The sequence below is a fragment of the Colius striatus genome, chromosome Z (assembly GCF_028858725.1).
Source record: "Colius striatus isolate bColStr4 chromosome Z, bColStr4.1.hap1, whole genome shotgun sequence".
Lineage (NCBI taxonomy): Eukaryota > Metazoa > Chordata > Aves > Coliiformes > Coliidae > Colius > Colius striatus.
In genome coordinates, this window is record NC_084790.1 from 2,380,068 (window position 1) to 2,401,386 (window position 21,319).

A 21,319-nucleotide genomic window follows, 5' to 3' on the forward strand; every position below is an offset into this window, starting at 1 on the left:
AGCGCCACATGAAGTAGGCTTAGAGCTGGTTTTTGGGGTTTTTTTTAGGCTTCAAGCTGGTTTCTTAGGCTACGAGCTGGTTTTATAGGCCAAGAGCTGAAAACTTTGTGGCAGAGAACAGCCTCCAGCTCCTCAAGCAGAGGGCAAGGCCTAAGAGTTCACCCTTCTACACTGGCAGCAGCCACCTGTGTCACTCAGCATCTCCTCACCCCTTCCCTAGCCCTGCTCAGTTCCCCTGTACAAGGTAATGTCCTTTGCCACACAGCACGTGTTCTCAGCATGCAGCTTTCTGGGCTGCAGCCCTGGGGTTGGTGGCAGCTGGTGTGGTTTTTTTTGAACACCCTAAATCTCAGATGCCAAAGCAACCAGGGAATTCCCACTAATCCTGCTTCAGAGCAAAGCCAAGAGCTTTGGGTCTGTAGAGAAGAGTTTGATCATGAGTGCAGCAAACACAACGTTCAGCATGAGTAAAAACCAAATCCACCTGAGGGCAATGAGGCCATCTCAGGTCTCCAGGCAGCCAGGCTTATGTGTAGCAGGACAGGGCAGAGCAGAAGCTTCTACAACATGCCTAAGTCCTAAATGGACATGGTGGAGAATTAACCAAAGGCAAGAGAGGCACAAGAACTGCTCAGGCTTCTCTCCCCACCTCTAATAGGAAACAAGGCCTAAACTTGAAGAAAATCTAACACTGAATTTGCATCACCAGCCTTTCAGACTGTGGCAGACATAAATCCACATTTAGCCAGGGTTTGCCACTATGATCCAGTTCACTTCTACTTTTTTGTCTTTTCTAGTAGAAGTGAATCAATGTTGAACTCTTGAGACTTTTCTAGACTCAAGAGAAAAGCCCTGCTTTCAGCACAGAGCTGTGTTTAGGTTGAGCCAAAGGCCTACCAGCTACAAGGACTACAAGGTCATTTTTATTCCAGCATAGCCAGAGCAGTTCAGCCCCACTGCTCCACCTTCAGTGAATGGACAGACCAGCAAGAGGATTTACACAGGTTATGGAACATCTACAATGTAAAACATGTTTTGTTAAAATATACTCACTGTATTCCCAGGTGGTTTGGAAGAACAATGCATTCAGAAATGAGACATTCCACCAAGCTGTTAATGGGTGAGTGGCACAGCCTCCTGCCATTGTCACAGAAAGCTCATGAAAAGTGAATTACTGGAAAAACAAAGCCCCCATTGTGTAAGCAGCACATTTCTTTCACACTGGCTCTGGTAACAAGCCCATTAATGAGGTTAAGGTAGTTACTATACCAGATGGTGTTGGGCTGGCTGTTAAAATCCTATTTATCTTTCTTGTATTAAGGGCAAAAGGTTGGGTTTGGACCTGTAAGTGTGTGTATCCATGAACGTGTGAGTTAATTCTTCTGCTGTGAATCCTGTGCTTGTGGCCATCAGCTAACACGTGGAAACTGGCCTTTGGCACACGGTGCTGGAGTCCCAAGACAAAGGGTTGTTTGCTCCATTCATTCAGATTCACACCTCCACAAGCAGAATGAGGTCCCCAGCCAGGTAAGGGATACCAGAGCAAGCTCTGAGGAACCAGAGAGGGGAGAGGAACCAGCAATTCTTACTCTATGCTAGTTGCACTGAGTATTCCACAGGTCACAAGGGTGTTGGGGAGCAGAGGGATTCCCAGATGGTTTCGATTTCCTCAGAGGAACCATTCAGCATTTCACATTGCTCCTTGGTCTCCCAGGAAGAGGGAATAAAACCAACCCAAACCCCAGTAAATACAGCTTGTGCCTTCATCTACAGCCTCTTCACTTCCCCCAAAGGCTGGTGCCATTTGGCCAAATCCTTGTGGAAATGGAACTCCTTGTGACCCTTCAATTTACTCTTGCTTAGCTTCTCTCACCCTTGCTGAACTTCTGCTTTTCCTCTCTGTTCACAGTTAGTTTTGCTCTGACAGTGGGTATAAGAACAACCCCAGTGCTCCAGCAACCTAAGCTTTCTCCTTGAATTAAAGCTGAAGCCTCTTTTCAACACCTTAACAAACGCTGCTGGAAGGAAGGAGCCACCCAAGCATGAGAGAGGGCTGTACTTGCTGCTGGCAGGAATGGGACCGGAGCTAGGGCAAGCACATCTATCACAGAATCAGTATGGCTGGAAAAGACCTTTAAGATCTTTTTAGTTCCAGCCCTGCCCTCACCCTGCCCAGCCCACCACTAACCCCTGGCCCTCAGCAGCTCAGCTCCATGGCTTTGGGATCCCTCCAGAGCTGGGCACTCCCCCAGCTCCCTGGGCAGTTCTGCCTCAGCTCCAATCTCAACCTTCCCTGGGGCAACTTGAGCTTATTTCCTCTTGTCCTGTCACTTTTTACTTGGGAGCAGAGACCAGCCCCCAGCTCACTGTAGCCTCTTGTCAGGCAGTGTCAAGAGAGTGCTTCTGTCTGCCCTCAGCCTCCCCTTCTCCAGGCTCAACACCCCCATTCCCTCAGCCCCTCCCCAGCCCCTTGTGCTCCAGCCCCTTCCCCAGCTCAGTGCCCGGCTCTGGCCACGCTGCAGCCCCTCAGTGTCCCCGTGGCAGTGAGTGAGGAGCCCAGCACTGAGCACAGCCCTGGAGCTGCAGCCTCACCAGGGCCCAGCACAGGCGACAATCCCTGCCCTGCTCCTGCTGCCACCCCAGTGCTGCACACCAGGATGCCACTGGCCTTGGGCATGCTGCTGGCTCATGTTCAGCTACTGTCAGTTAACACCCCCAGGCCCTTTCCCTCCATCAGCTTTCCAGTCCCTCTGCCCCAGCATGGAGCAGTGCCTGTGGTTGATGTGGCCCAAGGGCAGGACTCAGCACTTGGTTTTGTAGAAATTTCCACCTCACACCAGCAGTCTGCAGCACAAGACCTAAGACATGCAAAGGTTGCTTTTAGCACTTATGCTAAATGTAATACCCCCAAACACATTCCAGCCTGGACACATGGCCTCTGCTGGCAGAATTTTTGCCTCTAGGTAACCAACTTGTGTTAGCAGTTCTAGCACATTAACTTGGCAGAGTCAAAAAAGAACCAGAAGAGCTACAGTTGATATCATTTAGAATCACGCAGTTCATTTAGACAGAGGCAGGTTCCAAGTGTTACACAAGCACTTGGAACGCAAGGAACATCCTCCCCAGCCAAGGGGCCAAAACATCCCTTCAGTGATCTAAGTACTGCCAGAATAAAATGTTAAGTCTGTGGTTTTATTCAAGGATCAGGTAAAATCCCGATTTCCAGGTCTTTACACAAGATATACCAACTAAAACCCACAGAATCAGCAGAAGACATTAGGGTGTTATACTCAGAAACCTCAGGGAAGTAACAGGTTGAACAAAAAACTTGCTTTAAAAACCATAAAAGTGTTAAGTGGTTGAAGTCTGTAAGCCAGCATTCTTGCTTCATGGTTTTGGATGTGGAGTATTCCCAAAGCAAGCAGCTGAGATCAACATGGGAAAGTTTCCACAACTGGAATTTTAGGATATTACTGAAAAAGCTACACCAAGGAAAGAAATAACACACACACAAACCAGATAACTGTTCATTCAGTTGATCCCCAAGAGTGTCAGAAAGAGAAGGAAATACAAAATGAATTTGGAACAGCAACACCTCCAAACATGCTGTACAACTGGGACTTCCACCGTGCACATTTGTTTTTACATCATTCAGCTGACTTTTGAAAAGTCCAGTACAAGTTTTCATAGAAAACAGCAACAGATGCAGCTCAGGGCTCGTGGAAGGAAAACATGCTTGGAAGACTATTCAAAAGCACAACTGTCTTAATAAAAAAAAATAAGCCTCCAAACTCAGGAACTTTATAACTGTATTTAACCTTACGAAGCTCAGAGCATTTCTACAACATAATAAAACAGTATATACAACATCCCTGCTCACCTTTGTGGACTTGAAACATTATTTCCATTACAGCTACCTCTTAGTGTGAAACATTCTTCCAAGTTCATAGGGTGTAAAACAACCAGATAGTCTCATACTCATTTCAATTTCAGCTTTGGGAAAGAAAAAAGTGAAGCAATAGAAATGGGGTAGCTGCAGCTATGGAGTCAAATAAGTTTCATCTGTTTGTAACAGGGGAAAAAACCCATTTCCAGATAGCTTCAGCGTGACACAAGACACACTGTGTAGTCTGTTTCTTTTTCAACAAGGAACTTGTTCTACAGACAATTTAGCTGAGAGAGTATATTCCCTCAAAAACAAGAAGCCGTGAGTTGTGATGTCACCAACCATTGTAAAGTGGAAATAAAACACGTGACACATTGTGTAGAAAGTCTGAACATCTGTAACCACTTATGGACACAGACAGAGCCGTGATACAGAGTGGATGTGGTTAATTAGCGTGCGATAGACGAGCCTTCAGCACACAGGAGATGGTGATGAAGGATAATACTTGCAGTCTGACCTGTGTCATTGCCCAAGTGTAACTGACATTCTAGCTGGGTTTCAAGGCATTTTTCCTGCCTTATCCCAAAGCCACAGATGTCAAATGTCTCACCACAGATGGCTTGAATAAAAGTCTGGATAGGAAACTGCACACAATGGGAAAAATGAAGAACAAGCAGCTCCTAAAAATCAGCCACTGTCCAAGAGTGGAAGTAGAAATAAATCCCTTCAAGCAGGACAATGAAACTAACTGCTCCAGTCTCTATTTGTCTGGTCATTCAGAATAGTTTGGTTAGTGAACAAGTACTCTTCAACAATTATCTTTTTGATGCTGTTCAGCTCAGTGCCCAGATTTCTGAGTCTTAGGTTTTGTCTCCTAGAAGAGGAACAACTAAAGAAGTGATTCAAGAACCATTTCTGAAACGATGCAACACATCGAGGAGATCCAGGACATCTGTCAGGCAGCTGTTGAATCTGGAGGGCAGCTGACATGATTCCACATTGCCCCCTTGTGCTTCATCTCTGAAAATACTCATTTTTTTGTAAGCTTCTAACAGAAACGTCCTTGGTTTCAGGACAGCTGCAACATCCCATTCTGAAAGGTATAAAAGTATGAAGAGTCCAGGAGGGAACGAGGCTCATCGTCGTCTGAAGGCACGAGATATCCTCCAAGCATTGGGCTCCTCGTAGCGATTGTACAAGGGTTCCAGACGCTGCTGTTTCTTCTGTTTGCTCAGCTTGGTTGGATCAGAAACCTTGAAGAAAGCTGGTGCAAATTCCACCAGCCAGCGAGGATCGATAGTCGTCACCTCACGCATGTATTCCTTGGTGGTCAGGACCAGCTCGTGATACACCACCCTGCAAAAAAGCAATGGCAACTTTGGAAATCAGGGTTTCTTCTGAACAAGAATAGAGCATAGAATCACAGAATGGTGGGAGTTGGAAGGGACCTTTAGGGCTCATCCAGTGCAACCCCCCCCTGCAGAAGCAGCTCCCACATAGATCAGGTCACACAGGAACGTGTCCAGGTGGGTCTTGAAGAGCTCCAAGGAAGGAGCCTCCACACCCTCCCTGGGCAGCCTGGGCCAGGGCTCCCTCACCCCAACACTGAAACAGTTTGGCCTTGTGTTTAAATGGAACTGTTTGTGTTCCAGCTTCACCCCATCTCCTCTTGTCCTGCCTTTGCCCTTGGTGAACCTCAGCAGGTTCCTCTGTGCCCAACTCTGCAGCTGGTCGAGATCCTGCTGATAAGATATGGGCTGGAGTATTTACATTTTCCCCTTTACCTCCATTTCACAGAATCACAGAATGGTGAGGTTTGGAAGGGACCTTTAGAGATAATTCAGTCCAACCCCCCTGCCAAAGCAGCTCCCACTTAGATCAGGTCACACAGGAATGTGTCCAGGCAGGTCTCAAAGACCTCCAAGGAAGGAGCCTCCAGAACCTCCCTGGGCAGTCTGTTTCATTTGACCCTTCTTCAGCATAAAGCTCCTTATAAACTCCATTTCAGGCTCCGAAAGAATGATCCAGAAAGCTATCTTCTTTTTCCTCTCTTACCCTTCAGCACAGAACTATTCATAACAATTCTCTCTCCCTCCCTGCTCCTTCCCTCTCTCTCCCTTCTCTCAGCCCTCACCATTTTAAAGTCACATCACAAACACAGAAATACAGAACTTTAGGCTTGGCTTTGGCTCAAAAAGTCACTCTCATCTCTGCTGGGTCACTAACTTTAGAAGCAGAAAGAGCCAAAAGTAGACTTGAAACTTCTCTCATTCTGTTCATTGGTGAGAAATGAGCAGCCTGGGCTTTGATCTGTGCACAAACAGTGCACGCCACTACCTTTTCAGTTGTAAGGTCTGAGCTGAAACAGAAAAAGCAGATGATACTGCCTTCCTTACCACTCTGGCTGCCTGTTGAAGAGAGCACTGGATGGGTGGATATAAACCACTTGTTGATCAATGAGTGTCCGATAACCCTCCTGAGGATCCTTCTTTGCCGCGTTTCGGAAGAAGCCGCTACAAATGGCCTTCTGGACACGAACCGTTGCCTTCCCACAGGATACCACATCCAGCTTGTGCCTGTCAGACAAGAGTTTTCTCTAGATTTAGGTGCAGCTACCAATACCAGATTAGCACATTTTGGTGGAAGAACACCCAAGAAAAAGTCACTTTTCCTTCTAGATGTGCTCACCTGTCCATAATGCCCAACATCTGCTTGCGGATGTCCTGTGCCCTGCGTAAGGATCGAGCCTGAATGAAATTTTCATAGCACCAGGGATTTGAAAACTTATTATTCTTCCAGGAATTGTAGACAGCCAGAAGAGTGAGGTGGTCACCTTCTGTCTGATGGAACTTGGCTTTCTTCTGATCAGCAAGTGCTTGTTTATCCTAACACATAAAGGAGGTATCAATCAGAGATCCACACTGTCAAGACAAGCCCTGTGTCAACATGTTCCCTGGAGACTTTTGAAGTCTACCAAGAAACAGATAATGCAGAACTGAGAAGACAACACAAAACTGGAGTGGTGAGTGACTAAGGACCAAGTGATGAGAATCTAAAGGTCCCTGGGACTACTCTGACTAAGCCCTTTATGAAAGCAAAGCCTAGAACTCACCAAAGAGAGACCTCATGTAGACTCTCCTAAAGGTGACAGAGCTCTGACTAGAAAAGATTAAGAACTTGGTTTTCTTAACTGCTACTTTTTATTCCACTTCAGTCCCTATTTTTCAAAGGACATTTCAAAGCAAATGTCTAATATTGTAGGAAGTATATGTGTGCATTGAACTAACTAGTTTTTCATTGCTCTAGAAGCAACCTCAATTACTCCTCAACAAAGCAGCAGCTTTGACCTCATTGACCTCCCCACATCTCCCTACTTCTCCCATCTGCAGATAAAACGTTAATCAAATGCTGTGGCTACTTAGATGGAAAGTGAAGTTCAGAAACTAAATGGCAGCAGGCCATCATAATGAAGAAATAATGGATTCAAGAGGAGCCTGCTCTTGAGGAATCCTACCACAGCATAGTCTGCTCCTTGCTGACTTAAATCAGCTCAGGATAGGACTGTCATGAAGAAATACATTCAGAGCTGGGACTGACTTGTTTTAAGTGCTGTATGTGTTTACTTAGGAAATACCAAAAAGCATGTGAGACTTGTAACTTGCATCTTCCCACCTGCAGAGAGACCACCAACATCCACAGCTACAGGATGCTTAACCAAAAGCTGTATCAGAAACGTAACACACAGTCTAACCAAGCTACAGGTTTGTTTTGGCAAATATGCTCAGTCCTCTCTTAACATCCAAGGCAGGCAAACAAAACCCACCCAAACTGCGACAACTGCTGCTTCTTGGCCGCACTCCTTACCTTTGGCCTGTAGAATACATTCTGTACAGAGAGCATGGAGACTATTGTCAGCATTTCCTCGCTGCATCCCAGGTGCACAGACATGATCAACATCTTACACAACATAGGCTCCAAGGGGAATTCTGCCATCTGCAAGAAACCTGTTTCAGGATGGTCTGCAATATTTCAGTGCAAAAGACAGCAATGTCTTTTCTCCCATGCTTCCTTCCCAAAGCAGCGTGCTTTACCCAGAAGAACTTAACACAAAGTAAATTATTTGTCTATATTCACTATGAGAAGAGTACTTCAACACTTACAGGAAATGTTTAGACATTCATAAAAGTAACCTTAAAGAACAAGGAGAAATAATAGCTGCTCCTTAAAAAGCAGAAGTTACACAACTATGGTAAGTGAAAAGCTAACAACAGAACACAAGAGAATAATAGGAAAGGCAAATCAAGTCTTTATACAATTACTCTCAGGTCACCCTCTAAATATTTGCAACTCATTCAGTGCTAACAAGTGTTTTGTTTTGCTTACCCTGCGCCCAAGTCGAGTGAGAAGTCCCTCATCATCCAGAGCCCCCAGGGTGTACAGCTGCTCCATGGCAGTGATGAGAGTTTCCATTGGGGGAGCATCCATAAAGTCAAAGGAGAGTAAATCATTGATGCCCATAGCCTGGACAGAGAGAGTGGAGAAAACTCAAAACACTGAGAAGGAAAACACCAAACTCCAGAGATACAGAATCATCAAACAGTGAGGCACTACAGAACTTCAGGCAATAGCAGCCTCATGGCCTTATCCTGTCTGTAACCACCATCAGGGCTACATGGCTGTACTTCTACACTGAGACAACCCATGCTGGCCCATGGGTTTCAATTTTCCAGTTTGTTTCTGTGGTGCAGTCCCATACACCTCTCAAGAAAGAGGATTCAATTGAGGACAGACATAGGCTGAATGCTGGTTTCCTGCCTTGTAAACCAGTGTGGCTTGACACTTGCAATGGACACTAACTATGTCTCCACCCTTCCCCTTGTTCCCAGAAAGGCAGCAGCTCCCTTAGCTGCTGTGTGTTGGGTTAGATCCAGTTTGCAGACTCCTAGAGGGATGGTACACACTTAGAAGATACATATGTTTACAGATAAAAAACCACTCTAACATCTGTTAACAACATAAATGTAACACACATAGGAAATGTGTACTGCCCATAACATTCCTGTTTCTCAAACCTCCTGCAACTAACTGTTCTGTGCAGCTGAGAGACACAATTTAGGTGGACATTCAACATCACAACCCTCAAAAGAGAAATGCAGGAGGAAGCTCAGTGCCTGAGAATTTCATTTGATGTAATGCCTCTGTTCAACTAGAAGGATGTAAAATTACACAAGTACTTCACAAGGCTCATAAAGGCTGAGGCTCATTCACTGAAACACGATCATGTTGGATTGCTACAAGCTGGTGAAGTACCCACCTTCAGGGAAAGCACTGTACTAGCCAAATTTGTTCTCTGGATTTCAGGCACATTGGTGGTCAGCATTTCATCTCGATAAGCACGCTCTGTGTACAACCTATAGCATTTTCCTGGTCCTGTTCTCCCAGCCCTTCCTGCTCGTTGCTTTGCTTGAGCCTAAAGGTAAGAAGGTATCTCAGTAAGCAGGTGCAAACAAGCACAAGTGAAAAGGAGAAAAAATTATTCATTATTTTACTTATATAGAAAGATATTTCCAATATAACCCAGGGAAGGATGTATTCCTTAGGTATAGCCTCAAGGAATCTCTGCCTCACTTTGCTTCCACGATAAACATTATCAGGGGAAATGAAAAAGAAGAGGAGAAAAAAAGAAGTCAGAATGCTTACCTGTGAAATGGGTGTAACAACCAGCTGGTCAATTCCAGTCTTGGAATTGTAAACTTTCTGCTTTACAAAGCCAGGATCCACTACATAATATATCCCATCAATAGTCAGAGATGTCTCAGCAATGTTGGTGGCAATGACAACCTGCAAACAACAGGTGCATTCAGTACCAGATTTGTGCTTGGCTCCCAAAGCTCAAACAATCCATTCTACCTGATAAAAGCAGCTTGTTACAAATGCAAGTGTTGTCATTTAACATTGAAAGGGGAAATGTGTTCACAGAGGAACAGGAAGTACAGTCAAAGATGGTTTAAAGTATCTGTATTTAGCTTAGATTTGAGCAATATGGGAAAGAACATGATAAAAACAACAATTAAAAGGAGCGAGTGAAAGACTAAAGTTTCTAAGCAGGCTGCACTGACTGCAGGAAGAATCTTTGCTTATCTCTCAAACACAGTCTATATTTAGAGAATAATCTTCCAGAGGATATGTCTCCAGATATTCACTAGCTGTTTGGCAGGAAATTTCAATCCATGCAAAAGGAACTGCATTTACATTTTGCTAAAGTTAATATTCTTTAAAGGCAGCATTAAAAAACACATCAATAAGATCCCACCCAGGGGTGTGCTACACCAAATGATTTTATATACATTTACAAATGTTTAGATAACATCTATGGGCACCTACACAACCAAAACCATGCTCTAAGCTTCATATAAGCAGTGTAATACACTCCATTATTAAAATGCATCAGCAGAAGATGAAGCTACACTCAGCTGAAATTACCTTTCTGCTTCCTGGTGGGGCTGGGTCAAAGATCCTGGTTTGCATTTCACTGGGTAAAGCTGAATATACTGGTAGGATAATTAACTCTGGAACATCAGGTCCTAGAGATTTCATCCTCTCATAAAGGATTTCACAGGCAGTGTCAATCTCTTCCTGACCAGTCAGAAACACCAGAATGTCACCTACACAGGAAGTAAATGAAAACATCCACAGAATCAGTTCTGTTCAGTACAACTCCTGCGTTACCACATTCCCATTCCTCACCTTTTCCCTTTAAAGCAAGAACATCCCCAACTTTTACTAGCCCCTGGGCAACAACTCTTTGCCAGAAGCAACATACTTCAGTCTTTCAACCAACTTCCTCAGCATTTTATCTATTGCATTTGGAAACAGAAGACAGTGCTGAGAGCATTTGGCTCATGTTACTAATACATGATCCCTGACTTATAGAAAGACCCCTGAACCACTGATAACCTCCGACCACTCACCTGGTGGCTCTGTTAAGTGGATCTGCATTACTGTAATCAGACTTGCATCCAAATAATCTGTCTCTGGCTCTTTTGTGTACAGAATTTCTACTGGGTATGTTCTGCCAGGAATTGTGAAGATTGGGGCTTCATAAAAGTATTGAGAGAACTTCACGGCATCCAACGTTGCTGATGTCACTATCAGCTTCATATCCTGTCGCTTCTGCACTGTCTACAGCAGGACAGAAAGTTCTCAAGTCATTTATTGCCTTTGGGAATTTTAACATAGAGCATTTGACTCAAGTGAGAGAAATATGACCAGTAGTATCAAGTGGTTTCGTGACTACAGAGATAGTTCACCCAGCATCCAAAAATGCTAAACAATTGGCCACTAAGCTCACATTTCAAACATTTCTTAACAGCACCTATCAGAAAGCTTTTGTTAAAGAACAAAACAAGAACACTCCTCTGCTCATCCATCATTACAAGCAGTCTGAACTGCCAGTTCTTATGGTTTCTGATGAATTTTGCTTGCTTTGTCTTCACATAGATGCTCATCCTATGAAAATCTGGACTCCAAACCCTTAGGAACTTTGCTTCAGAACTGACTCTCAGAGCACAGGAATGAACTTGTGACACCTTGACTTTCCCTGTGTGCATACATACACAGCAGACCAAGGACAAAGAAGCAATCAAAATGAAATGCTATATTACCTTCTTGAGGAGTCCAAAGAGCACATCTGTATGTATGGTCCTCTCGTGGGCTTCATCCAGCATGATAATGGCATACTGGGTCAGATCAGGGTCTATCAAGCACTCCCTCAGTAACATACCATCTGTCATGTATTTGATAACAGTTTCAGGGCTAGTGCAGTCTTCAAATCGAATGGTGTAGCCAACCTAGAGGAAAACAAAGAGTTGTACAGAAACTAAAGCTACTGAATTAAGTTATTTGCACCATTAATTCCCAGTCTGGTTATTCTGCAAGCTCATTTTATAGCCTACAAGGGAACAAATACATGGACACCCAAGCAAACCCTTACTGATCATAGAATCATAGAATGGTAAGGTTAGAAGGGACCTTTAGAGATCATCCAGTCCAGCCTCCCTGCAGAAGCAGGTTCACCTATATCAGGTTGCAGAGGAACATGTCCAGGCGGGTCTTGAAGAGCTCCAAGAAAGGAGACTCCACAACCCCTCTGGGCAGCCTGTGCCAGGGCTCCCTCACCTGAACAGTGAAATAGTTTTCTCTTATATTTAAGTGGAACTTTTTGTGTTTCAGCTTCATCCCATCACCCCTTGTCCTGTTGCTACCATAGAAAAAAGAGATGTCCCAACTTCCTGACACCCAGCCTTTAGATATTTATAAATGTTAATAAGATCACCCTTCAGTCTCTTCTCCAGACTAAACAGCCCCAGTTCCCGCAGCCTTTCCTCATATGAAAGATGTTCCATTGCCCTGATCATCTTGCTGACCCTGCACTGGACTCTCTCCAGCACTTCCCTGTCCCTCTTGAGCTGAGGAGCCCACAACTGGACACAGGACTCCAGATGAGGCCCCACCAGGGCAGAGTAGAGGAGAAGAACCTCCCTTCTGGCCACACTCTTCTTGATGCATCCCAGGATGCCATTGGCCTTATTGGCCACGAGGACACATTGCTGGCTCATGGTTAGTTTATTATCAATCTTTCCTAACTGATCTTTCCTAACTTTTCCTCAAGCTTATTCTGGCATGTTCTTCAGCATGGAAATTCACCTCTTGTCCCAAGCAGCAACCAAACTCCTCTGACACCCTCTTTGCAACAGACATTGCAGCCACTCTGCGAGGCTGAGTGCATCCAATCTTTCCTCTTGACGTGTAGCCTGCTTCAGCCAGGTACTGGGTAATCTGTGTTGTCTTCCCAGATCCTGTCTCTCCAATAACAATCAGGATCTGGTTGTCATGCACAGCCTAGAAAAGGTTGGAACAGATACATTTGTTAAAATGTAAAGAAACAAACTCAATATAGTCTCTCTAGGACTAGACTGAGCATCTACTGCTCTTGCTCCAGGTTACCAGACCAAAAATCATGCCATTTCAAAAGCCTTACTTGTATCAGCTGCTCCTTCAGTCTGAAGATTGGGAGACTCTCTCTCTGCTCAATGATGGAAAGCTGGGTCTTCTTACCATAAGAAGCTTTGTTGCCACCAAAGGCATGTTTCTTCCACTCTGGGATATCATTGGGCATCATCCCAATACCTCTCATGTTTGCGGCTATTTGCCTTCCATCCACTAGAAAAGAAACAATTCCACCATTACATCTAGGTTCACACAGCACAGATCCTGATGATCCTGTTCCTACCATTCCATTATCCATCCCTGCCTTCTATACTTGTGGGTTTTTCTTTACATCCTGTATGTATACTCCTGCTATTACATTTAGCTCCATGTAAAAAATTGCTTCACCATCCATCACAGCTTTTAGTAATGCATCCTTGATGGATAGCAAGCTATCCTTTACATTTCCCTGGACACTCCTATTTCCACTTCAGTGGAAAATCATTTCTTTTATGCCTACTTTTAAAGACAGTACCAACTGCTCTGTTATCACCCAAAAAAGCACAGTTCACACTGAAGAGGTGTTCAGACATACCATCAGGGAGGGGGTCCACCCAGTGTGTGTTGAGTCCCATGGGGATAGAATCCATTTCTGCTTCTCTCTGAGCCTGTTTAAGTTCTCGTCTTTCTTTAGCTAAAGCACTCTGCATCATTGCAGCCTGGGACAAGGAACCATCTGGATTCTGCAAAGCAAGAAAAAGAAGATGTCAAGCACTCCCAGTCTTTCACTTATCATCAGTGTGCCTCAGAAGAGTCTTCTGAAGATGCTTTAAAATATGTTAACTTTTTATCTGTTTGACTTCCAGGCTATTTCCATTACCCAGGTCATAAACTTCTATGGTCATGATTAATCTGGAGCATCCCTACAGTATCCAGTCAGATTATGAAAATTAACTACTCCTCTACCATCTTCTACTTTCCAAAGATAAGAAAAAGCACAACAGAGAAAGCATGTTCTAACACACTATGTGAAATGGTTGCTGGTGCTCACTTTGATTCTGTTATTCCACTTCACTGGCACCAGTTTAAAATCCAGTTTTATAAATAAAGAAAGGATCTTCAGTTCAGTGGTAATGTTCTTCAGGGGCTCTCAGTAATGTCCAAGCAGAAAAATGGCTGTTAAATTTCCAAATATTTCTTTAATTAAATTGAATATTTTGGTTTCAGTCTTGGAACTCTCTTACCTTTACTATTTTGATGGGACTCATATCCATGCTCTGTTTAGTATGACCTCGAAGGAACGGTGGCTCTTCTTCCACCAACTCAATCTCAAGGTCCTCATCTGAAAATCACAAGGGATACTTTTTATAAAGAAGTTAAATTTGTCATTTTTCAGGTACACAGAAGTACCTCTTCAAACAGTACTTCCTGTGTATTCTTCACTATGATGTACTTAGATGAAAACACCATAATTTAAAACAATGTACAGGCAGGACACATCCAAACATGTCACCAATGAAAGGGCTGGAGAAACTCTTCTTCCATTTGTTTAAGATGATAGCAAACTGTGACATGCTTCACATTCATTTATATAATCATCATGATCATCTCTTTGTTGAACCAAAATACATCCAAAAACACAAGGAATTTACAACAAAAAGACTACTTGGAAATACTACCTTCTTCATCATCAACTTTAGGAAGAATCCCAGTCTCCTCATCAAAGTCAGGAAACTCTTCCTTGGAAAGCACATTAGCTGCAATCATCTGGGAAGAGAACAAGTAACAGCATGAATTTGTCCCCATGAAAAAAAGCAGTTTGTGCCTACAAGATCTGTTTCAATGCTGTTGCCAAACAAGAACAAAGGAATGTTTTCATTTCAGGACCAAGGAATGGTCCTACACTCTGGCACATCTCTCCTCAAGTCACCCAGTTATCTGAGTAAATAGTCCTTTTGTTGTTTTAAACACAACCAGTTTAAAAACAGCACTGCACTGGTCATCAAATACCAACTATTGGATGGTGACATCCCCAGCTGAGAATGAGCTCTGGAGGTTATCTGGTCCAACCTCCTCCTCAAAGCAGGGCTAAACTTCATAATTAGAAACTAAAGTCAGAAGGTCCAAATTGCAAGAAGGCAGCAATTTAGAGGTAAAGAGTAAATTACACAACCAATCAAGGACCTGTATTCATTAAATTCCTTAATATACAAATACAAACCACACACCTGCTTTATTTCCCATTTCTCTGGGTCTGAGATTCTGGTGAGGCGCTTCCTTTCCAGGCTGTCATCCTCTACCTCTGGGGCATTCACCAGGGACAGGTGACTGGGTCTGTCTGGGTTTCTCATGGAGATTTCTTCATTGGTTTCTCCAACCAGGTTTCTCCTGCGGTTTGGGTTCAAGTCTTCCCCAGTGTCTTGATCAACATCCTGCATTAGATTGATTGATCAATTAGCTCTACATATGCTTGACTTTTCCTTAACACTGATCCTTGTCTTTTTTTCTGGAGACATTCCAAATCCACCTGGATGAGATCCTGTGTGATCTACTCTAGGTGGTCCTGCTCTGGCAGGGGGGTTGGACTGGATGATCTCTCAAGGTCTCTTCCAACCCTTAAGATTCTGTGATTCTGTAATGTTTCTCAGAGTACCTTTCTCAAGCAGATTACTGCCAACAACAACCCATCCATGAAACAAGCTACTTTGCAGCTATCTTTTGTTTTAGCTGGTATTATGAGGCAAGTACACTCCCCCAAGGCCTGAACACTCCATCCTGTCCTGGTAATGGCAGTGATTTCCTTTAAAATGAAATGTTTCTGTCATACTGACAAAGGAAGACAAACACAGCAACAGTTTGCCTTGTCATTTAGCTAAAACATCAAGCTAAAAAAACTGTTAAAAATGTTACATCAAAAAGAACTTACAGAAATGGAATGAAAAGGTGCCACTTAAATACTGAACAGTAACTCTGTTTTTAAAGTTAATTGCCATTAAATGAAAGCCTTATGTATTAGTTTTAATCAAAAAGAGAAAAAAAATGGCAAAAAAAAAAGACATTAATCTTTAAAGAACACCACAAGCCCTATTTATTATAAATGCTATAGAATGTCTTCCATACCTTCATGCTCAGGCTGGTTTTGGATCCAGTGAAGGATAACACTTTGACTTTTACTCTTTGGCCTTTGCTCACAACGTCAGCGACATTGGCAACGCGACCCTCTCGTCGAAGCTCCGAGATGTGGACCAAGCCCTCCCAACGCTTCCTGGAGGTGCAATAGACAGAGGGGCATGAGATGTTAGACACCATTTATCTAACTATCTTTCAGCTCATTTAGAGTCTGGATTAAAGGATTTTGTTGTCCACTGACAGCTCCTGTACACTCATCACACTGGTTTTTATAAGGAGAATATTCCCTGCTGTCAAGTTTCTTTTTCTGAACCAGCCTTCATTTGGGCATCAAAACCCAACCTCCCTTTTTGTAACCGCATAACCTCAAGTTACCAGCAGAAAAGAGAAGTCAGGTGGAACAGTAACAGATTTATTGTGAATATCAAAAGGTACCTGAGTCCTTCCAGCTGCACGAAGCATCCAAACTGCATTATACTTGTGACTTTGCCATTGTAAATGTCTCCAATGGAAGGCTCCTCGGGTGGTGGGCGGTCTATGTGCTTGTCTCTCCATCTCTCACTGCTCTTCTCAGAGTATTTCTCTCGCTCCTTACGGTCCCTACTGGGACTCTGACTTCTGCTCCTTGACCTGTACCTGGATTTTCCCCTGTTCCTATCCCGAGTCCTAGAATGAGACCTTGAGCGAGATCTGTGCCTTCTCTTTCTGTCCCTGCTACGACTTCGGCTCCTCTTCCTTTTCTTTGCCCTAAACAAACAAACATTACAAGTGAGAAATTGCAGAGATAACAGAGTGAGCAAGCAATACTCATCAAAGAGACACTAGAAACCTACCGGTGATCACTGCTCCTTTGCTTGTCGTGCTTGTCTGCACTAGGCATCAGAGCTTCAAGCTCTTTCAGTGCATCAGCTGCCACCTTCACATCATCTTCATCCAGCATATTCTGTAAGAACAGGGAATCCTTCTGTAAAAAGGCTAACTAAAAAGTCTGTCACAGAGAACTAATCTACAGAAGCTGGACTAGATGATCTCTCTAGAGGTCTCTTCCAACCACTACCATTCTGTGTGATTCTATGTGTATCTATTTAGAAGGAATATCAGATAAGAAAAGATGAGACAACATAATATGTGATACAAAAGAGAGTAAAATATCCTCCTATTTTACCACAGTATTGAGACAAGTCTGCTTTCACCTCTGATCCCAAATTATTACAGATACATAAAATAAAAAGTGCATCATATTTTAGCATTAAATATCATCTGAACATCCAGAATTTTTATTGTTTCCAAATCCATCATTACTCTGAACATCATATAAGAAAGGCCAGGTTACAAATATCCTGTTACCAAGAGGATGAGCTTCATCTTGCAAGTATTCACAGGGTTGGAAGGGACCTAGAAAGATCATGCAGTACAACCCCCCTGCCAGAGCAGCACCACCTAGAGCAGGGCACACAGGAACTCATCCAGCTGGGTTTGGGATGGCTCCAGACAAGGAGACTCCACAGCCCATCTGGGCAGCCCCTGCCAGTGCTCCCTCACCTCAACAGGGAACAAATTCTGCCTTGTGTTGCTTTGGAACCTCTTCTGTTGCAGCTTGTCCCCATTGCCCCTTGTGCTGTCATTGGCCATCCCTGAGCACAGCCTGGCTCCAGCCTCCTCACACCCACCCTTGATGTATATATAAACATTCATGAGCTCACCCCTCAGTCTCCTCCAAACTAAAGAGCCCCAGCTTCCTCAGCCTTTCAGCACAAGGGAGATGCTCCACTCCCTCTATAATCTCTGTGGCCCTGCACTGAACTTTTCAGCAGCTCCCTGTCCTTCTGCAACTGAGGGGCCCAAGAACTGAGATGTAGCCTGAGGCTGAGCAGAGAGGGAGGAGAACCTCTCTCCACCTACTGCCAACAGACCTTCTTATCCACCCCCCCCCCCTCCCCCCCCCCCCCCCCCCGGATTAATTGCTGGAACAGCTATCTCTTGCTAATGATCTGCCAGCCTTCTGCCTCCTCTGTATTTTGTTTCTCATAGTCCACTTTTATCCAAACATTAGCAGCAGACACTCAGATTAACAAGAAGCAAGGGACAGTTTTCATACAGTCATAAAAGAAAGCTGAAACTAAGACCTTACCCTGATGTTGGGATTGTCTGGCCTGCAAAGGGCTGGAAACAATTCCTTCAATTTTTCCTTCTCTGATTTGGGTTTGACAGCTGTCTCTGATTGTGAGATTTAAAATAAACAAAAAACACCACAAAGTTAGAAGAGTTAGAATGTCTCAATCTTAAGTGTTCTGTAATTCACCACAAAATTTCACTTTCACCTGAATGCAGACACTGATACAGATTTGACAGAGATTCAATTAACAGATTACAATGCTACCTTCCTACAAACAAAATCCTGATATTAATGAATCTGTGAAAGGAAGAATTTATCTCTAAGTAGTGTACTTGGTATGTTTCTAGGGCCTACACAGTTTTGTTACTCTACCACTAACAACCAAGAGACTCTCACTGCAACAATAAGAGACAAAATCCTGCCTTGTAAAACTACAATAACTACATCAATCTCACCAAACGTTGCCAAAAACTACAAGAGCCTAAGAGTTTTATTTCTCTTTCTTACACTGAACCAATAAAAACAACAAGATGATGTGTACCTTTGCTTGTAGACGGTTTTGGTGGAGGTCGCATCGTCTGTATGAGACGCAGCAAATTACTAATAAGGGAATCCTGGAAAAGTGAAGAAAATACTTTAAGGAATGACTTTGCTTTATTAGAAAGCACAAGTGAGAGGTTATTAGCAAGACCAACTCTGAAGACACATGCTCATTTTCAGAAGGTCTCACTGAACTACATCCTAGAAAGATGTAAAATACTCAATCCAAAATCGATGATGGTAATTCCATTCTACTTGTTGTTTTTAATCACTCACATTTCACACAACTACACCTAGTCCTGAGGAACTTGTGAACCCAGCATGGAACCACCACTTAGGACAGCATTTCCTTTTGGGAAAAGCTCTTTCTTCTACATTTTATATGCTCAAGGAGACAATAAGCACTTCAAGTCCTCAGAAGGAATCTTTGGAAAGACTACAAAGGTTTTCAGAAGAGGAGAGAGGGAGGGGCAGGTATGGCTTGATGAGGCTGGGATATTCAACAGATAATTAGCACATCATCTTCCAGCTTGTTAGCATTACTGTATATGGAAAGTTAGAAGTAGTTAGGCTAAGGTCTGTATGTTGATGTAACCTAGCACTCTAGGGAACTAGTGGGGCATGCTGAGCTTGTGCATTCTTGCTTAAACAAAGCAAAGAGATTAGTGAAGAATGCTGAACGCTGAATCTTGTTTTTCTCAAAGAAATCGTTATCTCGAATGTTACCTGTTTGTTATCTATGGAAATTTCTGGTTGTGGATTCAGATAAGCATAGTCTCAAGTAACTACATGAAAGAGCACGACATAATCCTAAAGTCTAAGAAAACTAGTAAACATCACGGGGACCTGATGAAGTAATCATTTGTGGAAGTATATAAACTCTGTAAAATTTTCTGTTAGTGGGGGCTCTGACTTTGGACACTAGTCCTCAGGTCCCTAGGGCCCTCAATAAAGCACCGCATAAAATGACCTCGGTTGTTTTGTGTTTTCCTTCGGGAACGGGGAGCAAGCTGAGGAAAACCATTAATCACTCCTCACATCTCTCTCTTTTAAAACAAAAAGCTCCATAAAATACCCCAACTCAAGAAGAACACATAAATATCATCTGGCTTACAGTGAACTCGGCGCCATTCTTCAGAAGAACTGCTTTAAACGTGTCAAACGTCGTATTTTTTTCGGCAAGACTTATCACAAACTCGGCTGCGAAGAAACAAAGCAGAAAGGGAATTAGAACAAGCAATAAAAAGACAACATAATCGCTTCATATTTGGATAAAAGCTCTTCCCCTGTTATGTCCATCTGCCTAGGGAAAGGCAGCCTGCCGCTTGCCACGTTCCCTTTTGCAGGAGCCCGGACTGAAGCATTTGTTTCTTTTCCACTCTGGCAACAAGTCTTTCTGAAGAACAATCAAGGCGCAGTGTGTGTTTTTAATCCCCTGAACTCGAAACCCGCGTCCTTGGCCGACAGAAACAGCTACCGCAGCCCTCCCCGCAACCGCCCTCAGGCCGCGTGACGCGACAGACGCCACAGCCCCGGCAGGAGCCCGCCTCACTTACCCAGGTCCTTGTCGTTGATGCCCAGGTGATTGTCCAGCTCGGTGCAGACCTTGGAAACCAGCGATAAGTACTCGAGCTTGGCGAGCTCCTCCACGGCCGCCGGGTCCGCCATGGCCGCTGCCTCAGCCGAGCACAACGCAGAGGAGCGCGGCGGAAGTGACGTGGCGACGCGCGGTGGAAGTGAGGTGGAGACGCGCGGCGGAAGTGACGTAGCGATGCGCGTCACGCAGCGGCTGCGGGGAGGGGCTCGCGTCAGGCGCCTCGGGCGGGGCCGGGGCGGCGGCGGGGTCGGGGCCGGGGTCGGGGTTTGGGTCGGTCACCGGTCACCCGCGGGACTCTGCGCGGAGAAAGTCGTAGGAAAAGAAAAACATTGAATCATTTTGGTTGGGAAAGCTCTTGAAGCTCCCGGAGTCCCAGTTCTGCCCTCAACAGTGCCCTCACACTAACCCACCGCCCTCAGCTCTGTGTCTTTGGGATCCCTCCAGGGCTGGGCACTGCCCCAGCTCCCTGGGCAGCCTGGCACAGGGGCTCACACCCCTCTCAGGGAAACAGTTCTGCCTCAGCTCCAATCTCGACCTCCCCTGAAGCAGCTTGAGCCCATTTCTTCTCCTGTCGCTTGTGACTTGGGAGCAAAGATGGCCGCCACTCCTCCCCTCAGCCTCCTCTCAGGGAGCTGCAGAGAGGGCTCTTGTCTCCCTTCAGCCTCCTCCAGGCTCAACACCCCCTTTTCCTCAGCCCCTTCCCCAGCTCTGGCCACGCTGCAGCCCCTCAGTGTCCCTGTGGCAGTGAGTGAGGGGCCCAGCCCTGAGCACAGCCCTGGAGCTGCAGCCTCCCCAGGGCACAGCACAGAGGGACAATCACAGCCCTGGTTCTGCTGGCCCCACTCTCTGATACAAGCCAGGATGCCCTTGGCCTTCTTGGTCACCTGGGCACACTGTGGGCTCATGTTCAAACAGCTGTCATGATGTAGAGCTTTATAATAACAGGTGCTAATAAACCTTATCCTAACTTATCACAATAGTATAAAGCTTATTTCTCAGACAGGACAAAATTCACACCAGCTGTAAAAGGTCACGCTTATCTCCCACACAATACCTCCGGGGT

General features: G+C 44.5%; 1 protein-coding gene across 1 annotated transcript; it reads right to left on the reverse strand.

Moving 5' to 3' along the window:
- Positions 1 to 3,178: 3,178 nt before the first annotated feature.
- Positions 3,179 to 20,363, reverse strand: DHX8 (DEAH-box helicase 8). Its single transcript, XM_010195501.2, has 23 exons — positions 20,216 to 20,363; positions 19,774 to 19,859; positions 18,661 to 18,733; positions 18,135 to 18,220; positions 16,837 to 16,946; positions 16,439 to 16,750; positions 15,995 to 16,139; positions 15,103 to 15,306; positions 14,554 to 14,641; positions 14,119 to 14,216; positions 13,470 to 13,617; positions 12,927 to 13,108; positions 12,593 to 12,787; positions 11,551 to 11,736; positions 10,858 to 11,068; positions 10,370 to 10,551; positions 9,587 to 9,727; positions 9,201 to 9,356; positions 8,270 to 8,407; positions 7,751 to 7,879; positions 6,575 to 6,771; positions 6,283 to 6,462; positions 3,179 to 5,242 (listed from the first exon to the last, which is right to left on the reverse strand). The coding sequence occupies exons 1-23, from the start codon at positions 20,325 to 20,327 to the stop codon at positions 5,023 to 5,025; spliced, it is 3,579 nt and encodes a 1,192-aa protein (XP_010193803.2). The 5' UTR covers positions 20,328 to 20,363; the 3' UTR covers positions 3,179 to 5,022.
- Between the last annotated feature and the right edge of the window lie 956 nt (positions 20,364 to 21,319).

What these genes read in the sequence shown, in the direction of transcription:
- DHX8 (XM_010195501.2), bottom strand. Translation starts at nt 20,327, where the DNA reads ATGGCGGACCCGGCGGCCGTGGAGGAGCTCGCCAAGCTCGAGTACTTA. An exon ending in TGAAGGAGCAGCTGATACAA is followed by an intron (nt 12,788 to 12,926) that starts GTAAGGCTTTTG and finishes AACCTTTTCTAG; the next exon opens with GCTGTGCATGACAACCAGAT. An exon ending in CCCCACCAGGAAGCAGAAAG is followed by an intron (nt 9,728 to 10,369) that starts GTAATTTCAGCT and finishes TGTTGTTTGCAG; the next exon opens with GTTGTCATTGCCACCAACAT.